At 43.0% G+C, this 24,807-nt stretch overlaps 1 protein-coding gene across 24 annotated transcripts in view; it reads left to right on the top strand.

Moving 5' to 3' along the window:
- Positions 1-24,807, top strand: part of DTNA (dystrobrevin alpha) — a 234,206-nt gene that overhangs the window by 29,836 nt on the left and 179,563 nt on the right. For 10 of the 24 annotated variants that reach the window (XM_075494577.1, XM_075494573.1, XM_075494576.1 and 7 more), the window contains exon 1: positions 16,391-16,605. The exons of 4 other annotated variants lie outside the window; for them this stretch is intronic. Coding sequence is in view for 18 of the 20 variants with exons in the window: in XM_075494573.1 (XP_075350688.1) it covers positions 16,589-16,605 (17 nt within the window). In the remaining 2 variants the exon portion in view is untranslated. Of the gene's footprint in view, positions 1-14,688; positions 14,746-16,386; positions 16,606-24,807 lie in introns of those variants that run through there. 10 more of the 24 variants (XM_075494591.1, XM_075494602.1, XM_075494595.1 and 7 more) reach the window with 6 other exon arrangements.

Consider the following 24,807-nt stretch of genomic DNA (forward strand, 5'->3'; position numbering starts at 1 on the left):
TAGGAAGATGTGGAGTAGGCTAAAGGGAATGCTCCTGGGACCTGGCAATTAACACATCCTGAGCACACAGTTTTCACAACAGTGCTTGCTCTGCATGTGACAGAAGCATTAGGAAAACTTGTATTGTTTCATGTTTTTTTCCATTAACAAAATTCAGTTACTGAAGTTTAATTTATGTATGCATTAGATGGAAAAGCTCTAGGCATTTTGTGCATAAAACTATAGGAAGCATGTTAACTGCTTTTCCTACCCTTAGCATGAAATTTTCAGAGAGGGTCACTGCTCCTGTGTGACAAATGTGTGCATGGTAAGACTGAGCAGATCACTGACCAAGGGCTAGAAGAGATTTAGCGCTTCAGGTTGGCTCTCCTACCGCTGCTTTTCACGGTTGGCGTCGGCTGCTGTTGTATGCGTGCTATGTGCTCAGGATTTGTGAACTGCTGGCTCCCATGATCCTTTCCCCTAGCCTGCTCCTAAATCTTCCTATATGACAGCCTCTTTGCAGCTGGCAAACATCTCCTCTGAGTGTTGTGTGAAAGACTGCAGAGAAGTCCCCCTGGGTAGCTCCTCTGTCCTTGATCTTCCTTCACACATTCATCGTCTTCCGTGAAGCAAAGGGCCTTTGTGCCAGATTTGTGAACTAAAGGTGAATCTCATTTCACCTATAAATCCAGTAACATTGATGGCAATGGCACACATACATTTCTTGTAGGATATACTGCCATTGTTCTATGAGTGTTCTATAGAGAAACCCCTTAAATACCAGGGACCAAATATATTATTAAGTATAATGTGTTCAAATTAAATAAGACAAAACACCAAGTTCCTGTCCAGATTGTCACCATCCCTTTTTTTTATCTGCAGTTGCCTGCACCTTAGATCTGACAGTAATTTAAGATATGCAGATAAGTATTTTTGTGCATTTTGGAAATCCAACAGTGAGGACAGGTTCATGCATCTTAGGGACCAACTGAGGAGTCCTATTAGCTGGGTATTACTTGCATACCACAGACAAAGCTTTTCCTTTTGCTACTATTATTGCAATATTTGCTTAAAAGGAATTGCTGCACAGAGATGTTAGTATGATGTTAGTCCCTGGGTTTCTTTAAGCTCAGATTAGTGTTTGCAGTTTTGCAGGGACCTGGTTCATGGCCATTGGTTTTGAAAAATTTTAGTTGCATCGAATGGATGTCAGCAGTACAAGTCATCTCGTGCTATTTTGCTAGTCCCTTGGTGTCCTGAGCTGCAGACTTCACAACATCTCACATGGTAGGGAGTGGGCAAACTGTAAGATTGGTGCCACTGTTCACCCATGGGAGAGTCAAAATTAAAAAATAACAACCTGTATTAGGTTTACAGTAAAGCTCCCCTAAACTGAGGAGCCTTCTCAAGAAAATGGACCCCCATGATGCTTGGCCGGCAGGTGTTTCTAGAAGAGCACCACCATGCAAAAGGGCTGCCAGCAAGATGGAACAGCAAAGCAGATTATCAGCTCTTCCAATAAATGGCCTGAGGACTGAGAGGACAGGCGTGGGTTTTGGCACTTATCCCACGGTGACTTCCCTCTCAGTAAACCTTTTTCCATGGCAAAATCTGGTGGAAGGATCCCAAGCAGAGCTGCAGCCTCCTTCCCATTGCAGGATTTGCTATAGGAGGGAAGGAGAGAGCCTCCGGTCATTACGGTTCTATTTTACTGCCCTGTTAAATGTGATGCCTTATTGCTATTTTTAATTTAATTCTTTTGTGAGAGTGGAGGCGATAAAACAAATTGTTTCTATGCTTCACTCACACACCTAATGGAAGAACAGTGCAAGGGAGCTGCAAACTGTAATTCGCATGAGGTACAGCAACAAGAATTTCCAAATGCACATGCTTAAAGTATGCTGAAAAGCTGACATTTGCTAATGAACCCACTTTCATCCCCATTTCTGGTTGTATCTAATTATAATTTATAACAACAGTGCCTTACATCATGAACCCTAGGTTCATTTGTGGTATCCCATGGTTTTCATTGCAAGTCAAAGAACACCTGACTAAGGGTATATATGTGACCTTGTAAAAAAGGCTTTTTGCTGTTTCAGCAGAGGTAGGAGAGACCACAAGTGAGAGCAAAGATTCTTATCAGGGACTAGAGAAAGAGACCGGTGGTTGGGCAAATTGTGGTGGGATCTGCCCATAGCCATCCAGACAGAAAGCTAAAGGATTAAAGTAGAGAGCAAGTAGAGAGCTAAGAGGTCTAGTTGCAGAGCCGCGGGTAATGATGAACAGCGTGAGAGAGATTTAATAAGCCAAGTAGAGGATTGATGGATTTTATTTCCCTTCTGATTTTTGCACTGCGTGTAGGAGAGGGCAGCATGGGTAGTGTGAGACTACTCCAAGAGAAGAAGGAGAATACAAACTACCAAAAGGCGTAAAGGGTGGACTGTTGATGAACCTCCTGATAGGCAATGAAAGAAATTACGTATGCTTGCTGTGGATGCCTAATACTCCAGATTGTGTGCAAGTGATATCAGTGAGCCATGTGGGTGCATCCACTGCTGTTCCAAGAGGGGAAACTAAGGCAAGAGATAGGTGATCTCTTGATGTAAATTGACCTTTCTACATATTATGTTTATGTTTGTTCATATAGCTGCTTCGTAATTAGTTCTGCCAGCTCTTGGTTTCCATATGTCTTAAGGAATGACAGTATATTCTCAGATTTACTTCTATTTATACTAATAAACCTGTCCACCTAGAGGACGAATTATAAGTCATCTTTTCCTCAGCTCTGTGTTAGACTTCTCTATATTCCTAGCTATTAAAGCTGCTTTATTTTTTATGTTCTTCTGTCTTACAAACAGTTATGTAAGTTTATAGTCCTGCATAATTTAGCTATGCGCTTCTTACATTGAACTCATACAGAGGAAATAATGACAAATTACGTAGGAGGAGGATTTCCAGTTATTCAAGGCCTGAAGTGTTGAAATTATATAGAGATTTATATTTTTATTAAGCAAAATCATGGTGTCTCCAGAACATCTCCATTGCATATGAGCTCGAATATACATAAGAAGAATCATTATCAAGGTTATGTACCTGAATTTATTTTTTAAAAAAAGGTATACAGGGTTGGAAAATAACATTCGGCACCATAGCTCTTAGGAGGGAGAAACCTGTAGTGGCAAGGTAATTCCTGACAATGCGGAAGGTCCTCAAAGCAGACTTTATGTTGTCCATGGCCAGTGTAAAGGGAAAGGAAAAACATTTTTCCAGTAAAGAAAACGCCTGGGATATTATCCTTAACAATTTGGAGCAAGAGAATTTCTAGTTCTGAGGGATGGTTGTTATTTGTAAATGTGCTTAGTGGCCACAGGTTTGGCCTGGACCGGCTGCACCCCCGTCCTTGCTGCACCACCCCTGTTCACCAGCTGACTTGCATCTTATTACCTAGCTAGTGCAACGACAAATAGAGTTGCTTTTCTCGTAAGTATACGCATTAATCCAGGGAGGGCTCCTGTGTGGTCAGCCACGCCACAGAAAGTCAGGGATAATGCTAACAGAGAAAGGAGCTGTCAGGTACTGAGATGATACAGGGTTATGTGCTGATTTACCTTGTGCCACTGAGGCTTCCAGCTGACTCTGACAAAGAGAAGGTAGGTGCATGCTCAGACACAGGTCTGAAGGAGGAACACAGAGCATGTTTTGTAGGTCTGGCCATAAGGTAGAATGTAAGAAGCAGTATTACCTACTTGGTTATGTCTCTGAAGCAATGATGCGGTCATGGAAATTTGGCAGAGGGGATTGCCATGCCAAGTACCCTATGTCCTCATTGTCCTTCATGCTGAGGAATCCTCAGTCTCTTGGAAGAGAGTTACATCTTTACAAAGTTGTGTGAACAGTGCTGTAGAAATGAAGTAATTTTAACATATTGTAGCCACAAAGGGCTTGGCATCACCACCAGTTAGTTTCAGCTACCTTGCGATGGCAAGGCAAGATGTCCCGGGGTGAGGGGAAACATGGGGCTGGTTTTGCCCTGGGTAGGCAAAAATCCAAAAGTCCAAATCAGAAATGTGGGTGAATGTCTTTCAACACAGGGTACATTTTAATACCCCCCGTTATCTTTAAAAGATCTTCACTTTTGCCTCTGTCATGCCTTTGTAGTCTTACTTCAGTCTCTCTTAGTAGCTCAGTTCCATTCCCAGAGGCCTGAAATGAATAAATCCAAACATGTTCTATTTAGACTTCTACCCCATGGCCAGCACACCCGATACGGCATTTCAGAGACTGAGGGAAGCAAGCCACATTTGCTTATGGAAAAAAGAAGGAACTGCAGCAATACAATGACGTAAGGTTTATCCTGCAGGTTCACCTCAGGTTACAACCGGATCTAATTCAGCATGCTCTTGTCAGTACAGCTTAGTTCAGCTAAACCAAGAAAATACAGTTCAATTCTGCATACAGCTAACTCCCACATAAAGCATCAAAACCTTTCCAATCTAATTTTTTATTGCAGGCTTTTTTTTTTTTTTTTCATTTGAAGAGCTGTTGGGCCTGAATAATGTGGGTTTATTTATCTGTCTGGTACCAAATGAAAGTAATTTTATGAATTTGATTAAAGAACCATCTCAAAGTAAACAGGAGAATCACACATTTAAAGATGATGTTCCCACATATCAGATGCTAATGTGGTCACCCAGGACAACATTGCTGTTTGGGGCCTCTACTTGTCCCCAGGGTGCATTTTCTCACTGGGAAAAGGTCCTGCTATGCAGTCTTAATCTAAAGCGTGTTTTGAAATAGCTCTTTCAGCTAGTGTTGTGCTCAACTGCTTCTTTGTTTCCGTCTTAGTAGACTCTAAGAAATGAATTGCATAAATTTCACAGCAGTGAGGTTTTTTGATATCTGTAAAAATTTTACAATTTGACTCTTGTATCACAGTGTAGTGGCAAGTTTCATCAGCCAGAAGACCCTGCAACTCCTAGAACCGCAAATACTTTTAATGCAGCGGCAGACCAGAAGTCAAGTTTGCATTGAACACGTCAAGCAGCTCAAAGAAGTGAAATAATGTATCTTGACCCAAGTCTAAACCAAAGTGTTTTTGTGCACCAAAGCAAGTAGAGTTGATGTATGCTCGCTGCCTTCATCTTCAAGTGCTGCTAGCTACTGGCAGTCAGAGCAAAAAATGGTTTAGAAAGCAAAGTTTTACAGTACAGTCCCAAGGCTGTAATCTGTTTCCTTAAACAAAAGTTTTAGACAGAAATCTCTTGATTGAGCTTCAGTGTTAACCAAACATTGGTGTGTTGGATCTGACCCAGTACATTGTTCTTGACAGTGCTCAGGAACTGGCCAGTCGACAGTTATGGAATAATGTGACAAAAGGGGGATTTTCTTAATCCTTGGGGATTCCCCTTAAGGGGAATGTCTTAATCCCTGACATTTAATTATTGCTTGTGTCAGGAAGTATAAATGTTTGTCTTCTATTGCTTAAAAAAAGCAAGGTTCATTAAGGATTATATTCTTTCTTTTTAAAACAAATGAGTTTCTAATGGGAACATGCAGGAATTCATTAACAATCTAATGAATATTTTTTATAGTCCTTTTTGGTCCCAATTATATTATGCTGCAGACAGCTCCACAGGGTAAACTATGCTTTAAGTTCAAAAAGGTAGAACAGAATTTTCCTTAATCTCTTTTAAATTTGCCTGTCAGTTTTAAACTCCCTGTTTAACTTTTCTTCTATATCTTGTTAATTATTTTGTCTTTTGGCTGCAATATATTATTTTTCTTCTATTATGAGAACATAAATAAGAATGTTTCATTTCCCTTCTTTTTACTATTTATAATTTTTATACAGCTATCCTACATTCATCATCTCTCTCCTCATTTGCCTCCTCTCCAAACAAAAATCGGTCTTTCTTCACACAGCTGATTTCCTGAGATTCCTGGTGGTTTATGTACCCGGGGTCTGAACCTTTTCTGTGGCTGCTCTTTTTGCAGCCACGTAGCTAGTACTGCCTGTAGCATTCCTGATGCCAGATTTACAGTTGTTTCATTTTGTTTGCTGAGGTGGAGAGAGTTTCCACACACCCCGTTGAATTTCAAGCTGTAGGCTTGACATTGCCAGTGTCATCAGAAGTGGTATGAGCTGGAGTTCAAACAGGTGGTACCGTCGGGCTGCTGTCACAGGGGATGAGATCATACATTCATTCTGTCTCTGTGATGGATTTGTCTAACTCTCTCCAACTCGAGCTGACTTTGATCCCATATAATGAAAAGCCTTAAAATAGAAAGTGGAAGGGAACAGAGAGGAGCTTTAATTATTTACCAGCTAGGTCGAATCCATACCTTTTATAAAGAGACTTCTTTTGTTGTTTTTTGGTCTATTCAGTTTTCATTAAGCCAAATTTAAATCTTTGTGCTCAGCATTGATTCAGATTCTGGGGCTGATTAAAGAGTCTTTTGAAGGAAGCTACGTTTTTTCGTCTTTTACTTAGTTATTTTGTCCATTTACTAAATGGAATAAAAATGCTTCCTAAACAATTTTCAATATTTTAGTTGCAGTAGTGCTAGGAGGTCCCAGCTCAAAGTTTTAGTTGTTCTAAGCACCTAGAAACATGACACCCATCATAAAACCACTGAAAGCTAGGAAGGCAAAACAGGTAAAAAGTGGGAGGGGGGAAGTAAATTCCCAAATTCACAAAACAAATCTGTGGCAGAGCTGAGACCTGATCAAGTCTTGTACCGCTGCTAGCATGGTGTTTAACCACGAGCCCACGCTGCCCCTGCCATATTCACCCCTCAGGTAATGCCTGAGCAGCACTGGCACGGCGTGGTGGTCTCTGGGGCATGAGTACCCCGTGACTGCCTGCATTTCAGACTGGAATTCCCAGTTACGAAAGCAGTCCCCATCATCCTGAACATTTTGATAATGTCTTTGTCCTCCTCTGAAAACAGCAGAGATGTCATCTCCCTCATTGCACAGGAGGAGTTAATGCAGGGGGTGAGTACAGCTCCTTTGTGAGTATCTTGCCCTGGCAGGTTGTGCAGAAGGAGGCCGGGTGCCATCCCAAATCCTTCCCCTTCTCTGGAGGCTGGATGGTGCCTCCGGAGGGCATGAGGGCAGGGGGAGAGACAGGCTTTTGGTGCGCCGCTTCCTTGCATCATTACGCTTACAACCAGAAGCAACCTTGCAGTTACCTCTGTAGTCTTAAGCAAAAAGCTTACTTGATTTATTTTGGAAGCAAGTGTGTTCATAGTGTGCATGGCTGTAAAATCTGCATGCTTGAGTTGAGGCTTGAGGAACCCCAGTGCCTATCAGTATCACTACGTCCACGGCTCCTTCACAAAAACAGACAGTACTGTGAAAGATAGTGATGGTTCAGAGAAATGTCCTTGCTTTATCCTCACCCTCTTGGTGCCTGTGGATACGTTAACAGACTACCGTACATAGGGGAAAACATGCCTTTAATAGTTCTGTCTCAGCTGCTGTTAATTTGATTTCCCTCAGGTATTCAGTGTTCAGTCACAAAGTCCTGGAGCAAGACTTTTTGTAGCAAGAAGTACAAATAATTTACACTGTAATGTCTGAGGCTCTTAGATAAAGCATATGCTACTCTGAACAAAGCAAAAAAATAATTTATTTGGGGATAAACATAAGGAATTCAGAAAGATGGGAGGAGGTGCTATAATGAGGAGCATGTTTATTCAAAGCAGCTTTGTGATATCTGACAGCGAGTAGATTATGTCCAGACCTGTGCTCGGTCTCTGTGCCATACGCATTGTATATTTGCAGGCTGTTTGTCGTGACACTTCACAGGACAATGTCAAAAGAATTTGTAATTATTACTGGATTACTACAGATATTGAATATTTTTCAATATCTCAGTTTTCCTGTGGAAGTTGTTAGTTTAGTTTATATTTTCAGCTCCATTCCAGCTTCTTCCATGTAAACTGGGCAAGTGTGAATTAGGTACATGGTGTCAGTCCTGAGGCCAAACTGCATTTGCTTGCATTTATGTAAATCTGGAGTACTGCTTTTGAAAAGAATGGGCTGGATTCTGCCTCCAGTTGTCATGTCCCATTCCTTTGCTGGAGCCACTCATTTAGGGGTGGGAATTTTCAGCAGGACTCAATACTGCTGCAGCACTCGTTCTAATAGTACTGTAGTATTGCATGGCTCGTACAGCTTTGCAAAAACTAAAATTGAAGCATTTAGAGCAGAATTAGGTCATGACCAAGTGCATTTGAAAATGCCATGCTAATTATTCACAACTTTAAAATTACTGAATGAGTTTCTTCCAAATTTGCTCTGTTCCATAGATCCCATTGACATTTAAATGTAATTCACTTTATCACCATGTTGTATCATAAAGTCTGGTTTCCAGTATTTTCATTAGCTGGTAGATGTTCTATAATATAAAAGGAAATAATACTTAGTGCATGGAGAAAAAGGGAATGTAGTTAATCTGTTAACATTGCCTTTCTGGAATTTACTGATTAATTTTTTTAATCTCATATTGGTGTTAGGAAGGTTTTTTGTTTTGTTTCTAGTAAAAGTTGTGTAAAGTTCCTGAAATTCTCCAGAAGGTTTAAGATGAGTGTTATGATTGGTCTTTCAAAGTCCTAGACATTGCATTCCAGCCTTTCAGACTTTCATCACCTCTTTTCTTATGGAAAGTGTCTGCTTTTCGTGAAGGTGCTGATGCCTCTCATCGTTCCTCCCTATTCTGATGAGTGTGTACCTTCTCAGGGAAAAGTGCTTGAGAGGGATTTCTTCCTTTGGGATGGTTTCTACTCCAGTTTGGATTTCCATAAATCAGTGCTAAAAGGAAAGTGTGGAGTATCTGAAGTATTGCTCTGAAGATCGCAAAGAACACATTGTAATGTTCGACTGTTTGAAAATATGTATTTTTCTTGGGGTACAAGTTTTCCCTATGTTCAAATAAATGCTTTCATAGCAGCTGCAAATGTCTTTTATAGGTGCTATCCAGTGCTGGCAATTTCTCAGCCCTCAGAAATAAGTGTACAGGGTGGGGTTATTGACTGGAGTTGTGTTCAGGTGGTCACGGGTTAAAAAAACCCCATTCTCTACGACAATCAGATTGATAATTCCCACATGATTAATTTACTCCATTTCCATAAGCCATTTTTCCTCTTTCCCCTTTTTTTGCCTATGCTTCATGTTTAAGTTTGGTGTGGCAGTAAGGTGACTCACAGGTGGGGTGGTTTTCCCCCTTTGCTGCCTGCGGCACACCAGGGCACGGGAGGCTTTTGCTGCCTGCGTTGCCTAACGTGGCACTCGGCTGCTGCCGGCAGCTTGCTCGGTGAGCTTCGTGGGCCTTTCTCTGCGGCTGATCCTGACACCCATCCGCCTCGTAAGATGAGCTCATTATCTAAATATGTGTTATAAAGCGAGACGATTGTGCCCAAGGAGAGGCATTATTTTCTGCGTCGTTCTGGAAGCGTACAGATAAGCCTGGCAGGCACAGAGCAAAAGAGATGGGATACGTTAAACACACAGAGGCCCGCATCTCCTGAGCGTGGTGGTGGTTTCTTCCTCATCAGCTGCGACTTCATCCCTTTCCCAGGTCTGTCTGGGTCTGCGTTACCTGCAGATCGCTCGCTGAAAGCTGCCATCCCTTATCTCAGCTTCTCGCGCTGACATTTGGGATTTCTCCACAGGATGGGTACAGCAGAGGGAGCAGTAGGACAAGCTTCTCCCAGGCCGTCTCACCCTGCGTGCTCCCGCCTCAGCCCAGACCCTCCGGCTGATCTAACCTCCCCTTCTGTCCATATACCCCCAGCAGCGCCGAGATCCCCCAAGCCTGAGGGGTCTGTGCATGCCTTGGGGCCAGGACAGAGAGGGGAGGAGAGGGCTGTGTGACAGAGACACCCCCCCAGCCCCTGCAGAGCACGGATGCATTTCAGAGAGCAGGTCAGATGCTGCTTGCTTTTACATAACTGATCTGATGGCATTCATGGTGTTGGCCTCTGTATTAATGCTCCAGCTCTCATTAGCAGTTTCTGAGACTTCCAAGCCTCCTCCTGTGTTCTTGCTATGTATTTTTTCTTAAAAAAAAAAAAAAAAAAGAGAGAGAGAGAGAGATAATTTCCTCTTTTTCCCCCAAGTTTTTCATCTGGAGGGTGGAATAAAGTGAGTTTTATTTTAGAGCAGGAGGATTTTTCGGTGGTATGTGGGATGAATGAAAGGGGATTGTTCCTACCTTTGGCTCAACTGAACAGAGAATCTGTTTCATAGATTATCCTCTTCCAGTTCTGAAAAAAGTGTGTGTGTCGCTCCGTCCACATGCATGTCTGCCTGCACGCACACTTTAGGCATTGGCTGAATTTCCACGAAAGACCTGCGGTTGTCTGTCCAGGCAAATATAAATACATAACGTTTGTGGCATTTTTATGAAATAACTTACTGGAAGCCTTTTTCAGTGCAGAATATAGTGCTGCAGTGAAACCAAGGTGCTGGAGTGACACAGGATAACAGAGCCACTTCCATAACAAAAATATTTAATTCATTTCATAATTTCAGGAATAAGGACATTAATTTCAAGAGAAAGTTGTGACAAGACAAATTTTGGTGTTGCAATCTTTACTTTCACAAACGTTTCAGTTATTTTCAGGAGCAGGCTTGCAATGAGCTTTCTTAATTAGCAGTCTTCGCTACCTTTTGTATACTCGGTTAGAGCAGACATGAAGCCTTCAAAGCAGTAGAGGGTTCTTACCGTCGAGGAGACAAAGAGCATCTGGTGCTGGAGCAACGGCTGTGTCATGAATCTTTGTAGCTGGCATGTGGGGTGTTTGTTTATTTTATTTTCCTTCTGAGTTTGGCTTTCTAAGGGAACACAATCATGCCACGTTTGTTTGTCTCGCACTTCTGGCCACAGCCAGTAGTTTTGAACTCATTAGACTCTTTCTGCTAAATTTAACATGGGAAGAAATATCAGCTGTACTGATTCTCCTTGACTCTTATGAAGTGGGATTAAAGATAGCACCCCAATAAGGACAAGACAGGCAACATTCCCCTCTTGAAACAGCTCCCACGTGTGCTGTCTGGTCAGTCTAAGCACACACACCCCTGAACCAGCTGCACGACCTGCTTGCTGCTGTTTCTCCAGGTAGGGAGAAAGTACAAAAGGGTGCGTGGAAGGGAGCGGGAGTACTGATTAGGGCAGTACCTGGAAGAAGGACAACCGTGGAGGCCTGGGCAAATAAAAAGGATTATTGCAGAGATGGCGGCACAGGTTGGTTGCACGGTACATTAAAAGAAGCTGAAAGTGCAGGTGGGCAATACTCGTGTCCTGAGGGGTAGAAGCGGTCGTGAGAGTTTAGAGGAAACGGGGATTACTGTCATTGGGAGCAATAAATAACAAAGGATCATAAATCCTTAGGAAAACAATCTTCATTAGATGTACTTCTCACCAAGCAACTTTAACGAACTACAGCTGTCACTTCAAACCTTTCAAGCTCAGCGTTTTCAGGTAGAGGACCAATAATGGATGATGCAGCCTGTTGATTTATCCATGAGTGCCATCAGGCCAGGAAAGACTTTTCCAGGGCTCAGCACTGTGTGGGATTAGGTTTACCTGTCTTTTTAAAATTATTTTTAGAAAAATATTTTTCCTTTCAGTGTGGTAAAATTAAAACCATTTACCTACAAAAACTGATTTTTTTAAAGTTCTCTTTATTTTACTGTATCTCAGAGATCTTCATTTTGCTGATCAGTTTGGACATCTAACAAAAAGAGTAGTCTTTTTCCTGTATTTAGTGTTTGGATTAAAGATGAATGGAAGCAGAATTGTTCTAGTTCTCCTCTTAGGTATTTTTCAAGTATGCATTTGGTAAATAATGGTTTGATTTTGCAGACAACAAGGCAAGTGCACAGAGTTTTTCATAAGTTGCTTAACTGTTTATAATTAATGTTCATACTTTGTTTGTGTGTAGAAAAATAAAGCCAAGGCCTTTATATCCTGGCTCTTGTAGATGTGATGTGCTTATATATGATGATAAACTGGTTTAAACTATGGGCTTGTCCAAAAAACTCTAGCAAACTATAAATACAAGGCATAGGAAAAAGGAAAGAAATGTTTAAAAGTAAATAATGGATTTTTTTCTTTATTCAGTAAAATGGATTGACTGAAAATATGATTTGTTTCTGAAGCTTAGAGGTATGACCATGGACGTTCTCCCTTCTTCCCACATAGCTTGAATCACAGAAACGTAGAAAATAAAACCAGAAGAGCCAGCACAGAAAATCCTCTGTTGCTGCAAAACTGCTTATGGAGTATGTACCAAGTGCATTCTCCATTTACTTTAGTACTGCTTACCAAGAATTCAAGCAATTTGAATATGTTTTGCAAATGGTGGAGCTAACCCATCTGAGCATTTTTAGTGACTGAGCTTCCTCCCATTATCCAGTGAGCTGCCTGAAAACGGCAGGAGGATTAGACTCAGTGAGGAGGGTGTTAGAATAAGTTTCTTTGGAGCAGTCAGACTTGGCGTTGAGGGGCCAGGGCAGTGTTTTGCCCCTCATGAGCCCATCTCAGTCCCCTGGGTTGCCTTCCAGAGCAAAGCTACCCTGCCATGCCGGAGGCTTGCCATGGGGACGGCAGGGCAGCGGGTGCTGGGGGGTGCTACCGAGAGCCCCCTGTCCCCACCAGCTTCAACAGCTGTTCCCCATCTCTTCCAGTAAAAAAGTGGTAAGTGGGAGAGAAGCAATTCATGGGTCTAAGCTTGGCCAAACCCTGTCTGTTGGACCATGCTGGAGAGGGCTCACAGTGTGACCATGTAGCTGAGTAGCCAAGGCTGGAGGAATGACAGGTGTGTAGGCCGAGTAATACGGCATAAAGTCAGCGTGCTGGATCCACTGTGACAGGCAGGAACTGCGTTCCTGTCAATGCAATGGTAGTCCCCTACTCAAAGCTCTTACTCTCAAACAAACCTGTGTGGAAATCATCTGCAGAGGTTAACAAGATCATTCCTAAGAGCAGGAAGTACTCTGAGTAAGACCTCGAAGGACTGAGCCCGTAGGGTAGGAGACGTTGCTTGTCCCAGTAAGCCCAAATCTTAAGACTGCCAAGACAAATTAATTCAAGACACTGACAGACAAGGGAAGACAAAGAGCAAATTCTGTGCACATTAAAAATAGCTAAACGTGAAGGGACAGACCGTGCCTCTTAGGCACTGGGCTAAATTGGGAATGGGTAGGAAGTCACATGGCTCCAAACATGTTACATATTTACACTTGTCACTGGTACCAAATTACTCTCCCCTCCCTGCCGCTCCCTTCTCCTCCCCACTCCCACGCCAGCCGGTGCTCCAGCTCGTGCTCCTCCACTAGAACGTGCTATTGATATGTATTCATGTATCTCAAATCTAATGCCACAGAGGTCCCTGGTCTATTGCATTTGGTGGTGGTTTTAAGCAACAGGCCCTGCTTGAGGGAGAAAGAGTAGTATTCCCTCTCACAGCTTTGGTAGATCTCTCCTAGCTGTACACTTTGCATTGCATGCTAGTTGCGTGCACTGGTATTATAGCATATCTCTTCATCTGAGGGAACTGGACACCTCTCTTCTCGTTTGGCTTATGTGATACCGTTTTTGGACATATGACCTCTGACTGTCCCATTCATGGGAAGGGGATCATGCTGCCCATGTTGACATCCAAAGTTTCCCAGTAATTTCCAGCATCCCATTTCCCAGAGGTCCAGCCCCACATGCTCTTAAGTTTATAAATAACCTCTTAAGAGACATGGGAAGCAAACACTTTTAAGTGTCCTTTTAGAGGATCCAAAACTCAATCTCTTTTTTCCCATATCTAGTAGGGGAAATACACAAGTTTAGAAAAAAGTGTGGAAGTGCTTCTGTGGATTTCCCTGCCTTTGTTTTTCCCCACACTTTAAGCACTCTCTAGAGGTACATTGGAGTCCTAGAAACAGCTCAGTCTTAATCCTTCCTGTTCATGACTTCACTTCTGAATAAACATTTGTCCATCACACCTTCTTCCATGGGGAGCTTCTTTCTTCCTTCCTTGTTGCCCTAATTAAAAAGGAGCCCTCAGCCACAAAAGCATGACTTTTCTTTGTTCTTTCTCTTTTGTCTCTCTGAGCATCTGAAGAACTGTGCTTTTTAAGACCTCATGTTAACACTTGGTCTCTGCTTCTAGTGATTATCTGCCCTTCCAGTCTGACATCCTTACAACTGAAAAAAAACTCATTTGAGGTATGATATTCTCATTGCTTTGTATGAAGTTACTCCATTTGAATGGGAGACACCGTGGCTCAGTGACTTTCTCTGCACCGAGAGATCTGTAAGCCTGCAGTGGTAGAGGTGGCTCCATGGGAAAGCGGTGCCAGGCAGCCTTCCTGCAATTCACTGCAGCTCCTAAACCTGAATAATAGACACATTCCCTGAACCGTTGTATCAGCAATACAGAGTTTTAGGACCCGAGGCAAAGGAGAAGTGACTTCTTCCCTGTCTGGCAGGAAGTCCATGGCATATTTTTCTCTTGCTGGAGTTTTTAAAGTGCTCTGCAAGGCAGGCATTAAACATACTGAGGTTAGGCTTTGCTAATAGTAACAAAGGTTAGTGATTCAAAATAAATCTTTTGACTTTTCAGGAGTCATCAGCTAGTTTATTCTTTACTATCTGTATGTTGCTGGCAACTTTTCCAGGCCTATGAACCCAAGCTGACTCCAGGTTAAGAGGAGCTCTTGCCTTCCTGCCTGTGGGACTGACCATGAAAATGGCTGTGGAGGTACCGTTTTATCAAACTTTATATAATGCTACATTTATTTTATAAAACATATGCATTTATATATATGTTATCAAACAGCATCATGAAGAGTAGTGGCAGGAGATGAAGTGCAGGCTTACTTCATGCGCACTAAGATACAGCCCTTTGGGTGATTCTTTTACCTCCCTTTAGGCCTTTCCAATTTTGAGCTGTTTCCTTCGTTAGCCTGAAGTAAATGCATGATTACTTTTACTACTAAATCAGTCCAGCCTCTCAACACCGGTGCTCTGAAAAGCGTAATGCCTCATCAAGTAGGGCATTGGGAAGGCATTTATAAACCATGTTTTTAGCGAAGTGATTCTGGGCACAGCTTGACCTTGCCCCCCTGCTCCGACCTGTGCTCGCTGCTTGCTTGGCTGCATCCCTGGGTGTGAACCCCTGTCGGCAGCTGCTTGGATGGAGGCCGAAGACTGTAGACGAGAGACATTTTACCATGTTGTTTGAATTGGTGTGACTGTCAATTGATGTTTTCCAGTTTCAACTGAAAGTGTTCAATAATTCGTGTGTTTTACAGAGTCTTGTGGCTTGTTCCATTCCCACCCACGTCTGAGGTAAGGCAGTCTTGATGGCAAGCAGTATTCAACTGAATGCACATTTACAAATTAAAAACGTGCTGCTTCAAAAGGCTGATATTAAGAGCCAGGGGTTTGTGTCAACACTAATGACTCCTGAAGTCGCTGGTAGGGATACTGACTTTCTGGGTTATGTGGAAGGACCTTTTTCCCTACATCCATCTCCTCGAATGCTGCCATTAAGCAGTAGTCTAGTTATTTCAGAGTCTGACTTCTGATCAGCATTGCAATGCATTGTCACTGTAAGGAGCCACAAATCTACTAAGAGTGTACGCTTAGAAGCCTTGCGTTTAAGATTTGGTAAAATCTTTTTTATTTTGTGGGTTTTTTTTTAACACACCATTGCTCAGTAAAGCTCTCTGCACAGGCAGAAGTGCTGTAAACATCCAGATATGAGTCCCTGTGGAAGCTTGATGTGACAGAGGGTGAAGTACTTCTTTGCACCTTCCTCCCGCCAGCCCCTCAGGCTGGTTGCGTTTGGAGTCCCCTGCAGAAAGGGCTGTCTTGCCATCCTGTTTCCGACCGCGGTTCAGCCGCTGGCTGCGGGATTCAAACCCAGAGCCTGAGCCGAACCGGGCACAAGCAATCATTTCAGGTCCCTCCGCACCGAGCATAAGCAGGCCGGGCCGCAGCAGTTCTTGCACGGCACGGTGCCGAGCGGCTGGCAGGGCTGCTGGCGGGAGGCGGCGGGCTCCCGGGAAGGCGGCGGGCCGCCGCTGGGGCCCGGCGGCGGGCGGCGGCTCCGGCGCTGCCGCAGGCTGGCGGGGCAGCGCTGGCAGCCTCCGGGCTGCGGGCGGCCGCGCTTGGAAGTCAGTGGAACGCTGCCTGCCAGACCCTCTGTGTGTGTGCATGTGTGTGGCAGTGAGGAGAGGTGGGGATGGGGGAGATGGGGGTGGAGTGGCAGGCTTGGGAGGGAGAGAGGGATGGAGGGGGAGAGGGAGAGGGAGGGAGAGAGGAGGGGAGGGGGCCCGGGTGCCTGCGATTGGTAAAGCTCCGCAAAGGCATCTGCCAGCAGGACTTCAGAGGAATGTGAAACCAAATCATTTACAAGTTAAAGATAGACGCAGAATACACAGCATCTTGAGCCAGGGTTTAAATTCATCCCTCTCCGCCTGGCTTCTCTCAAAGCTCTGCTTGTCAGCTTGCCTCTGTCTCCTCTAACGACTCCAATATTCCCTTAAAAATAACATCATTCTGGATTCTTTGGAATTACTGAGGTGGCAAAAGAGATCATGGTGCAGACCATAGGGTAAGTAGGAAGCTTGCCTTTGCATACATTTGCTAGGGTGGTTCCTCTGGGCTATGCTTCTGCTTTCAGAGCACTCAGCAGTTCCTGTAGGATGAGGTAGATATTCACGTAGTGCTTTCCCCGTGAGATTTATTTCCCCCTGTTTTCCCCATATGGATTATTTGAACTTTATTCCTCAATGAAGTGTTAACTCACAAGGTTACTTGTCTTGGCATACCTACGGAGTGTTGAGCTTTAATTATTCTTACCATTACAGTTTGCGTGCTGTTTTCCTATCAGCTGAATTTTGTTGTATACCTTTGCTCTTCATTCATGGGATATGCTGTTTGAAATACTGCTTATTATTACAAAGTTGAAAAGCGCGTTGTTTTCTACGTTACAGAGGATGTAATCAATGTTTTTGCATGCTTGTTTAGCTATGGTTTCACTTACCTGCTATTTCCTCATGTGTGAATTTGATCACAACACAGGGTTAATTAAATTTAACCTTTCTGTTTGCTTGTTCTCACATAATGCTTTTACTTGGCTTTTGTTTTTGATTGGGGTTTTTTTTGACATTTTGACCCTTTTGTTTTCTCTGAACAAAGTTCCTTCTAGCAGTAATTAAAAAACGTGCACATTCCCCTGATAGTCCGCACTTAAATAGTGAGTTTGTGAGTAAAAAGAAGATTCAGGCTGTTGTGTTCTTTCTACAACTTATTAGAAGTAATTTCACTATCTAGCAGATACGTCACTTTATTGATCAATGGTATTTTCAGGAACTTTCTCAAATACTTCTGGTGAAGTTGTGGTGTTCCTATGACCAAATGGATTTTGAAATACGAGAAACTGGGTGGGAAGTTAGGTGTAATATTTGTTATATAGCAAGAACTTATATTCTAAGAGTTTCATCTGAATCAGTGCTTTCTGTGAGAATCGCCTAAACGCCAGCATTGTTTTTACCATTTATTCTGGGCATGCGTGTTTTACACTCGTAGTAGAGAAGCTCCTAACTTTGGATTTGGTGGCAGTTCACCCAAACATACTCAGAATTCCTGGCGTGTTAGTACTGCCCATAATAACCGTAGGAAGTAGGTGCTGTCTGTGGATAACTGAAACGCCTAACATTTTTGGTTATAGATACCAGTGCTGAAGAGACTCACATAATGTCAGTCTGTGTCTTGCAAAATATGTGGAACTGGGTGAACTAAAATAGAAATGTTTCCTCTGTTTGAAGGAAAGATGATGCATCTGGTACGTTTTACTATCTTTCTTCCATTTGATCGAGTTCATCCCTGTTGATCAGCTTACCCGAATTTTGCAAAACATCTGGGTATATTTGGGTGAGCAAATCTGCTGTGAAGTATTTTCCGTGTGGTTAAATCTAGGGGATGGAGGAGAGGGAAATGTAGAACCTTTAAGGTAAATCTGGAAAAAATCAGCTGCAGGGGTGAGAAATGACATTCACGCCAGACTATATTACCTTATTGTTTATACTAGTTGGGTGTTCTTTTAATTAGCTCAGACTAGCTAAACACTTCAGTCCCATGCTACATGTCCAGGCCAACAGTTACTTACATTAAGGTATCACTGTAATATGTGTTTTGGTATTGAAGTGGAAGAACTTTGAGACAAAATGTGTCAAGATGAATAAAAACTTGCAGTGGGGCTTAGGACTGTGGTTAGTTTCTGGCTCTGGCACAGGATCCTGTGCGGCTTCGGGCAAGTCGTGTGAGCTCAGAGCCCCTGCAAACCTGAAGGGGGTGGAAATACCTTTATTACTTTCTTGTGTTTAGGTATCTAGATAGCAGTTCCTCGGGCTAGGCATCGCCTCTGATAAGGCTTGGCACAGTAGGCTTCTGTTTTCAGGTGGTGTGCACCCTCCCCAGCTCTATGGCAAAAGGCGGGAGGAAGGAGGAATCCACAGATGTGGAAGTAGAGGTTTGCTGCACCTTTTATAAGCTTCCTAAACTGAAAGAGAAAAATAGACTGACATTCAGAGGTGAGCAGAAAATAGAATTAATGTTCCATGGGAAATTCCTGAGTCAGTTCAAAATTAAATTGCATTTCCCTACCACAGTGTATTGCTTTTCAGAAGTTATAGTTCAGGAGCATGATGTTCCCATTTCATTATCTGAGACCCCTCTCCCATAATAATTACATGTCCAAGAGGCACTGGAGAGCTTCGTCAGAAGGAAACCTGCTTTGTATTCTGGGAAGTGAAGCTGCCTGAAAAACCCCATTCCTGGAAAGGAATGAGCATCTGACCCAGGAACAGGGAGTTCCCAGCATGAGGACTACAGAGCGGTGTTGGATTTACTTAAAAAAATATATTCTGGTGTATCTAATCCACCTGAAATAACATCTTCCAATTGTCCGAGCAGTAAATGGAAAATCTGCAATAAACTGGTATTTTCCCATAGAAAATGTTGCTGTATTTTATATAGTTTATATATTATTGTCATTTTGGCGTATTTTCTGAAATGGAAAATCCTTGGCCAGCTGTTAGGGTGAATGTTTGCAGGGTTAGGGTGAATATGGTACTGCACGTGTTCAGTGATGATGGTACCACACAGCAGCACAGTACTGCTTTTGGGTAAGGGGGTGGTAGCTTTATCATGGCAGGATGTAGGGGCTGGGACCTCTCCCTCCTCTCCCTCTCCCTCTCCCTCTCCCTCTCCCTCTCCCTCTCCCTCTCCCTCTCCCTCTCCCTCTCCCTCTCCCTCTCCCTCTCCCTCTCCCTCTCCCTCTCCCTCTCCCTCTCCCTCTCCCTCTCCCTCTCCCTCTCCCTCTCCCTCTCCCTCTCCCTCTCCCTCTCCCTCTCCCTCTCCCTCTCCCTCTCCCTCTCCCTCTCCTCTCCTCTCCTCTCCTCTCCTCTCCTCTCCTCTCCTCTCCTCTCCTCTCCTCTCCTCTCCTCGCCCTGTCTCCCCCACTAGTCCTGTGCTCCTCAGGTGACTGGGATTTTGTTGGGAAGCGGGAAGGGCGGAAGGAGAGAGAGGGATACATCTTTTTCTTAAAGGCTTTTGTAATAAGGTGTTGCTGGGGGTGGTGACACCTGCTTCCCCTTTATCTCCTGGACTTCTTGCCGCACTGCAGCCTTCCCTTCCCTCCCTCCCCTCCCCCAGGACCCCCACTAAACCCACACAGGGGCAGATGGAGAAGTGCTTCTGGGACAGAGGCGATGGGAGCGTGAAAGGGTGCCTGCCCCCAGCCCCTGCCTCTTGCTACTGCAGAGAGAGGAGAGATCATGGAGGCCCCGGTCTTCAGGGAGATCAAGCCGGGGACAGATCACTGATGAAGGGAGCACAGGTCTACAGCTGAAGCATTGGTGCCTCCTGGTTTTGGGTACTGTGTGAGTGGTTGAGGTGCTACTCTGATGCTGGTACGGTGTTCATCAGTAGTGTGTGCCACGCTTTCCTGCTCTGAGGAGCTGACTGTTCGGTGTCGCCTGGGGACAAGCCCTGCTTCATCACGGTTAGTAACACTTCTGCTCTCGGAGCAGGCAGGTCACGGTCCCTCCCTTTCCGTTACCATTAAGTTGTAAGTGACTCTGTCACAAGAGTTCAGAAAAATCATACTTTCTGAGGTGAAAATGGGTTTGCAACATTTTTTCCTTTAATAAATCCTACACTTCTTTCTCTGTAAACCCTGATAAAACCAGTGGCAAGGATATGCATATGGGTGTTAAAATCCTTCCTTGCTAGATGTTACAGTTATTGTATATGGTTTCCATTTTTTTCTTTCTGTCATGATCTTTTTTTCTTTTGTAAACCTTTGTTTCTAGCCTCATCTTCAAGCTTTTTGCAGTTATTATTCTGCCAAAAATAATAAAATAGGGGTGTCGTCAGGAACCACTTGGTAAAGAGTTTAAGGACTGTTTCCCCAAGGTTCCCTGAGAATGTGCTGGCATTTTTCTGAGCTCAGAAGTACCTAGAAGCAGCTCACAGTGATGTAATTTCCTTTGGGTCCTAATGAATGGGCTCCCAGCGACGGCAGCTGATTTATTTTGGCAGAGTATGACAGGCGATGCCTTATACAGTGCACCACGCTGTAGAAAGCCTCAATTCTGTAATTTTTTAATTCTTTAAAAAAAGAACCCCCCAAAACACCTCCAACCGAAACTAATGAAATTATGCTATCCTGTGCAGCCATGTTATCATCTCTGAGTCCATGAGTGGAAATCCAGGGAAGCTGCCAGACTGAGTGGTGTCAGACCTCCTGCACTTACTATTGATTCCGGCTCCTGGTGTATAAAGGAACAAAGTATTTCCTGAGCTAATTATTACTGTATGAAGTGACTTTACCTAGAAACACAGTGATACTTCCCACTAATAGGATGCTTAAAAATGCATCTAATTGCAACTGTGGTAGTTGAGAGAATGCCTAATACCTAATAGTCTTGAGAAAACCATCCTCCCTGGCAGGGGGATATTACAGGAAGCCAAGTCTTACTGTATCTTTCCTGTATCTGAAACAATTGTATGGTCTCTTGCTGCATTTGACTCTCAAACCTGAATTGCGGCGCATACTCCAAGTAATAAAGAAATAGGAAAACAGTGGAAATAATGAATCTTTATTAATTTATTTGTTGGCATGGTGGTAGCTGTTTGCTGAGCATAACCTTCCCTAGGGCAATGGAGGGAACAAGTTGGCTTCTGTGCCTGTGATCTTTGACGAGTCATTTAGGGGGCTTGGTGTATCCTTTTCTGAGAGCCATGACAGTAATACTTGCCCAGTTCTGTGAAGTGCTCTGAGATCAAGGGATGAAAAATGCTGCATTCTTATTTTCTTTTAAATCTTTTGTAACGATAAGACTACTCTGGTATAAAATACCTCCTTGTAAATTTGTGAGAACATTTGCTCTCAGTGGAACCTCAAAAAAAAAGAGAAAAATGAAGCAAAGACAGAGAAGTCTGTGAGCAAGTAGGCTTTAAAAACAGTTTATTGACAACAAGTGACTAGTTCTTTTAAACACAATGAGAGTAAGCACAGGCGAAGCCCAGAAGAACATGCTTGGAGTGAAGTTATCCTTGAGTACTCAGTACCAAATAACAGCTGCAGATAGAATTAGTTAGTAATCTTATCCTTTCCTGCTACGTTTTTTAAATATACTGTTGAATGAGAGTATATGCTTTCTAGCAATTACTACCTTTTCAGTCCGTGTTCATTCTTAATGTGACATTGTCCTTAGAACAAGATCAGGAAATGCTTTTGATTCTTTCCAGGTTTATAAAGCAATGATAGCTTGGCTATCATGTGTTTCTGTCCCGTCTGTCCCCCCCCCCCTCCCCCCCCCCCTTTTTTAATACACAACTCATTTATATTGGATCAAGAGAGCTACTCTATCATTCGTTTGATATGGAAATATAATCCATTCCCTTGTTTTAGATCATTCTTTTTTTCAATAAATTGACTTCAGAATGACTAACTTTACATCTAAAAAAATGCATTAGCTTACAAAGGCAACACATTGATTTAAACATTTTCTAACTTTTGAGTTGATAAGTCTAAAACCTCGTCACTCCTTTAACGTGGAGTCCTAACTAATTTGTGTAACTGAAAGCTTCCTCACCTCCTTGAGAAAGTAAACATAATCTAGGAGAGCTGGCCAGTCTTTTGCAGACTAGAACCCAGGAAAAAAGGAACATCATAAATCCAAGTTTGAAAGCATTTATCTTGGTATTTGATGTGTATTTTTAATTGCTATTACAATTACAAATATTTCACTTTTCTTTGAATATACACAAACAAAATGTGTTTCCAAACACATCAAACAGATTTCCAAACAGATCAAACAAAATGCAAAGTGTTTTATGGTTTTATTTTTGTCCTTAAAAGTTTGATCAATTTGCATGTCTTATTAGGGAAAATAAATCACGTCAGTTTAATGCAGGTACAAATTATGTTATGCTGTTACAGGAATGCAAGGAGAGCTTAACAAAGCTGAGAGTCAAGCCATGTACTCTGCCAGGCTATTCTGTAAACAGGTCATGTTTTAATTTAAAAAAAAAACCCACTTCTGAAAACGCCAGCTATCATGGTACTTCCCCTACAACCTATTCTATATCCTGGGTTCCCACCTCTCTCTGCCACCTGCCAGGCCATTGGTAATGCTCTTCATCCCAATCTCCAAGTCATCTTCCCTCCAATTCCAGTCGTAGCATTGGATGAATTTTTGGCTGACCTATTGAACAAGTCGTAACAGCAACCAGGGCAGGATGGCAGCACATCCAGAAGTGGTAATTCAGCGAAAGTCCTTGCTCCATCTCCTCAGAGTCTCAGCTAGGGAGGAAACTTCTGGAGGATACACATTTTCAAATACAAGTTGTGCATGGCTTGCAAGAAGCTCCCTGAGCACGTCTCCCATAGACCCATGTCAGTTCAAAACAGCAAGGTTCAGACCTTCAGCTGGTAGAGCAATCGCTTGCACTTGTAAGCTTTAAAGCTCCCTGTGAACCATCCTTGGAGGGGGATGAAATATGCCTTTTGTTAATAAGTTCAATGGCTGTTTGCTGATAGCAGCAGAAAGATAACAGTTGTACCTGCCTGCCAGGCTTCAAGTTTTTGTGTGAAAGCATGGAGGAATGAATGCTTCTCAGCAAAGGATTTAGAAAGGATTTTTTTTTAGCACAGGTAAAACTATTTCTTTTTAATAACTTTAGCTTTGAAAATTGCTGAAAATGTATGAATAATACATTCAGCTTGACTCTAATAATCTGGTATGTAAAATTTCAGGTAAAGCATAAAATTTAGAAGAGCAACTGTAAAAAAGTTTTATAGTAGGAAGTGTGTGTAAGCAGAGGAAACGCTAAAATGATGATGGCAAGAAGCAATTATGTGAGTCTAGGAGATAGTAAATACAATTTCAGAAAACATACAGCTAAATAAATAAATTAGGTATCTGATAGTTGAAAAGAATCCAAGCAAATGTAAGTTCTTCATCTACATTAAATCTGGTGATGTATTCCTAAATAGAATTAAAAGTGCTAGAGTTTAAAGCCCTTTATTAAAAAACAGTTTTCAGGCTTAGGTGAACTCTTTGCAGGACAGTGCATTTTCACTGAAAGGTGAATAGGTGTCTGCTGAGAGTCACGCACAGTTACTCATAACTCAGTGGTAACTTGAACTAAATGGGCCTAATCTTTGCTGTTACACTGTTTAATATCAACCCACATTGAAACTGTGTGTTCTCTATGAAAAAGGCATAAAGTAAGTAGATAGACTGATAATTTTTCAGGCCACTCACTTCTCCCGAAAGTGGAAATAAATTCCTTGTGCACAAAGCCTCAGATTTTGTAACTGTGCATGTAAAGTACTAAATAAGTCATCCACTGTGCTATGTCCAAGAGAAACCAAGCTTTGCCAGAAGGCAACCTCAGACCAGCCAGGTCTGGCTATACCTATTTCACAGGTCATTAGTCCTATACTTTTTCTGGTGTACACTATCGTAGATGACTGCTTGGACTTGTATTAGGCATGACTACATATACTGACAGACTCAATATAGGGCAAGGAAATAAAATTGCATATCTCAGCCTTGGAAGAAATAGTCCTAATTGTTTTTCCACCCTGCCCCTGGCAGATAGAGCAGGCAAATAAAATGAGGGGAAGGTTATGCAAATATTGGCCTGGTCCTTGCTGGATTTGCGGTATTTTTCACTGTGTGCTAATTAAGAACTACACACAACTCGATGCCTTTCGTGAGGCAGCATCGCAAGGGCACGCTTGGCTCACTGGGCGCACAGAGGTGAGCAGTGGTGGTGTGTAGCTCCAGAGGGTTCACTGAGCCATGTGCTGGTAGCTCTTGACACCAGTACAGGCTGGGGAACAACTGGTGAGACAGCAGCTCGTCAGGAAAGGATAGGGGTTACTGTGGGTCTCCAGTTGAACATGAATTGGCAATGTCGAGCTGTTGCACGATAGAAAGGAAAAAAAGAAAAGCACGATAACGATACTGGGATGCGTATGGGAGTACAGCCTGCAGGGAGTAATCTTGACATTGGTGAGCGCTCAGCTCCAGTCCTGTGTTCGGTTTGGAGCACTGCTCTTCAAGAAAATGCTGGTCACTTTGGAAGTGGAGAGGAGGGCTGTAAAAATGACCAGAGATCCAGAGGACATACCCAGGGGAAGAATCTGAAAGGTTTAACGTTTGCTGTGCCTAAAGAAGAGCAGCCTGCTGGGCAGCGGGTAGGAGACAGGCAGTTTTTCAAGCACAGATAGCAC

Source organism: Mycteria americana, chromosome 2, assembly GCF_035582795.1.
Source record: "Mycteria americana isolate JAX WOST 10 ecotype Jacksonville Zoo and Gardens chromosome 2, USCA_MyAme_1.0, whole genome shotgun sequence".
In the NCBI taxonomy this organism is placed as follows: domain Eukaryota; kingdom Metazoa; phylum Chordata; class Aves; order Ciconiiformes; family Ciconiidae; genus Mycteria; species Mycteria americana.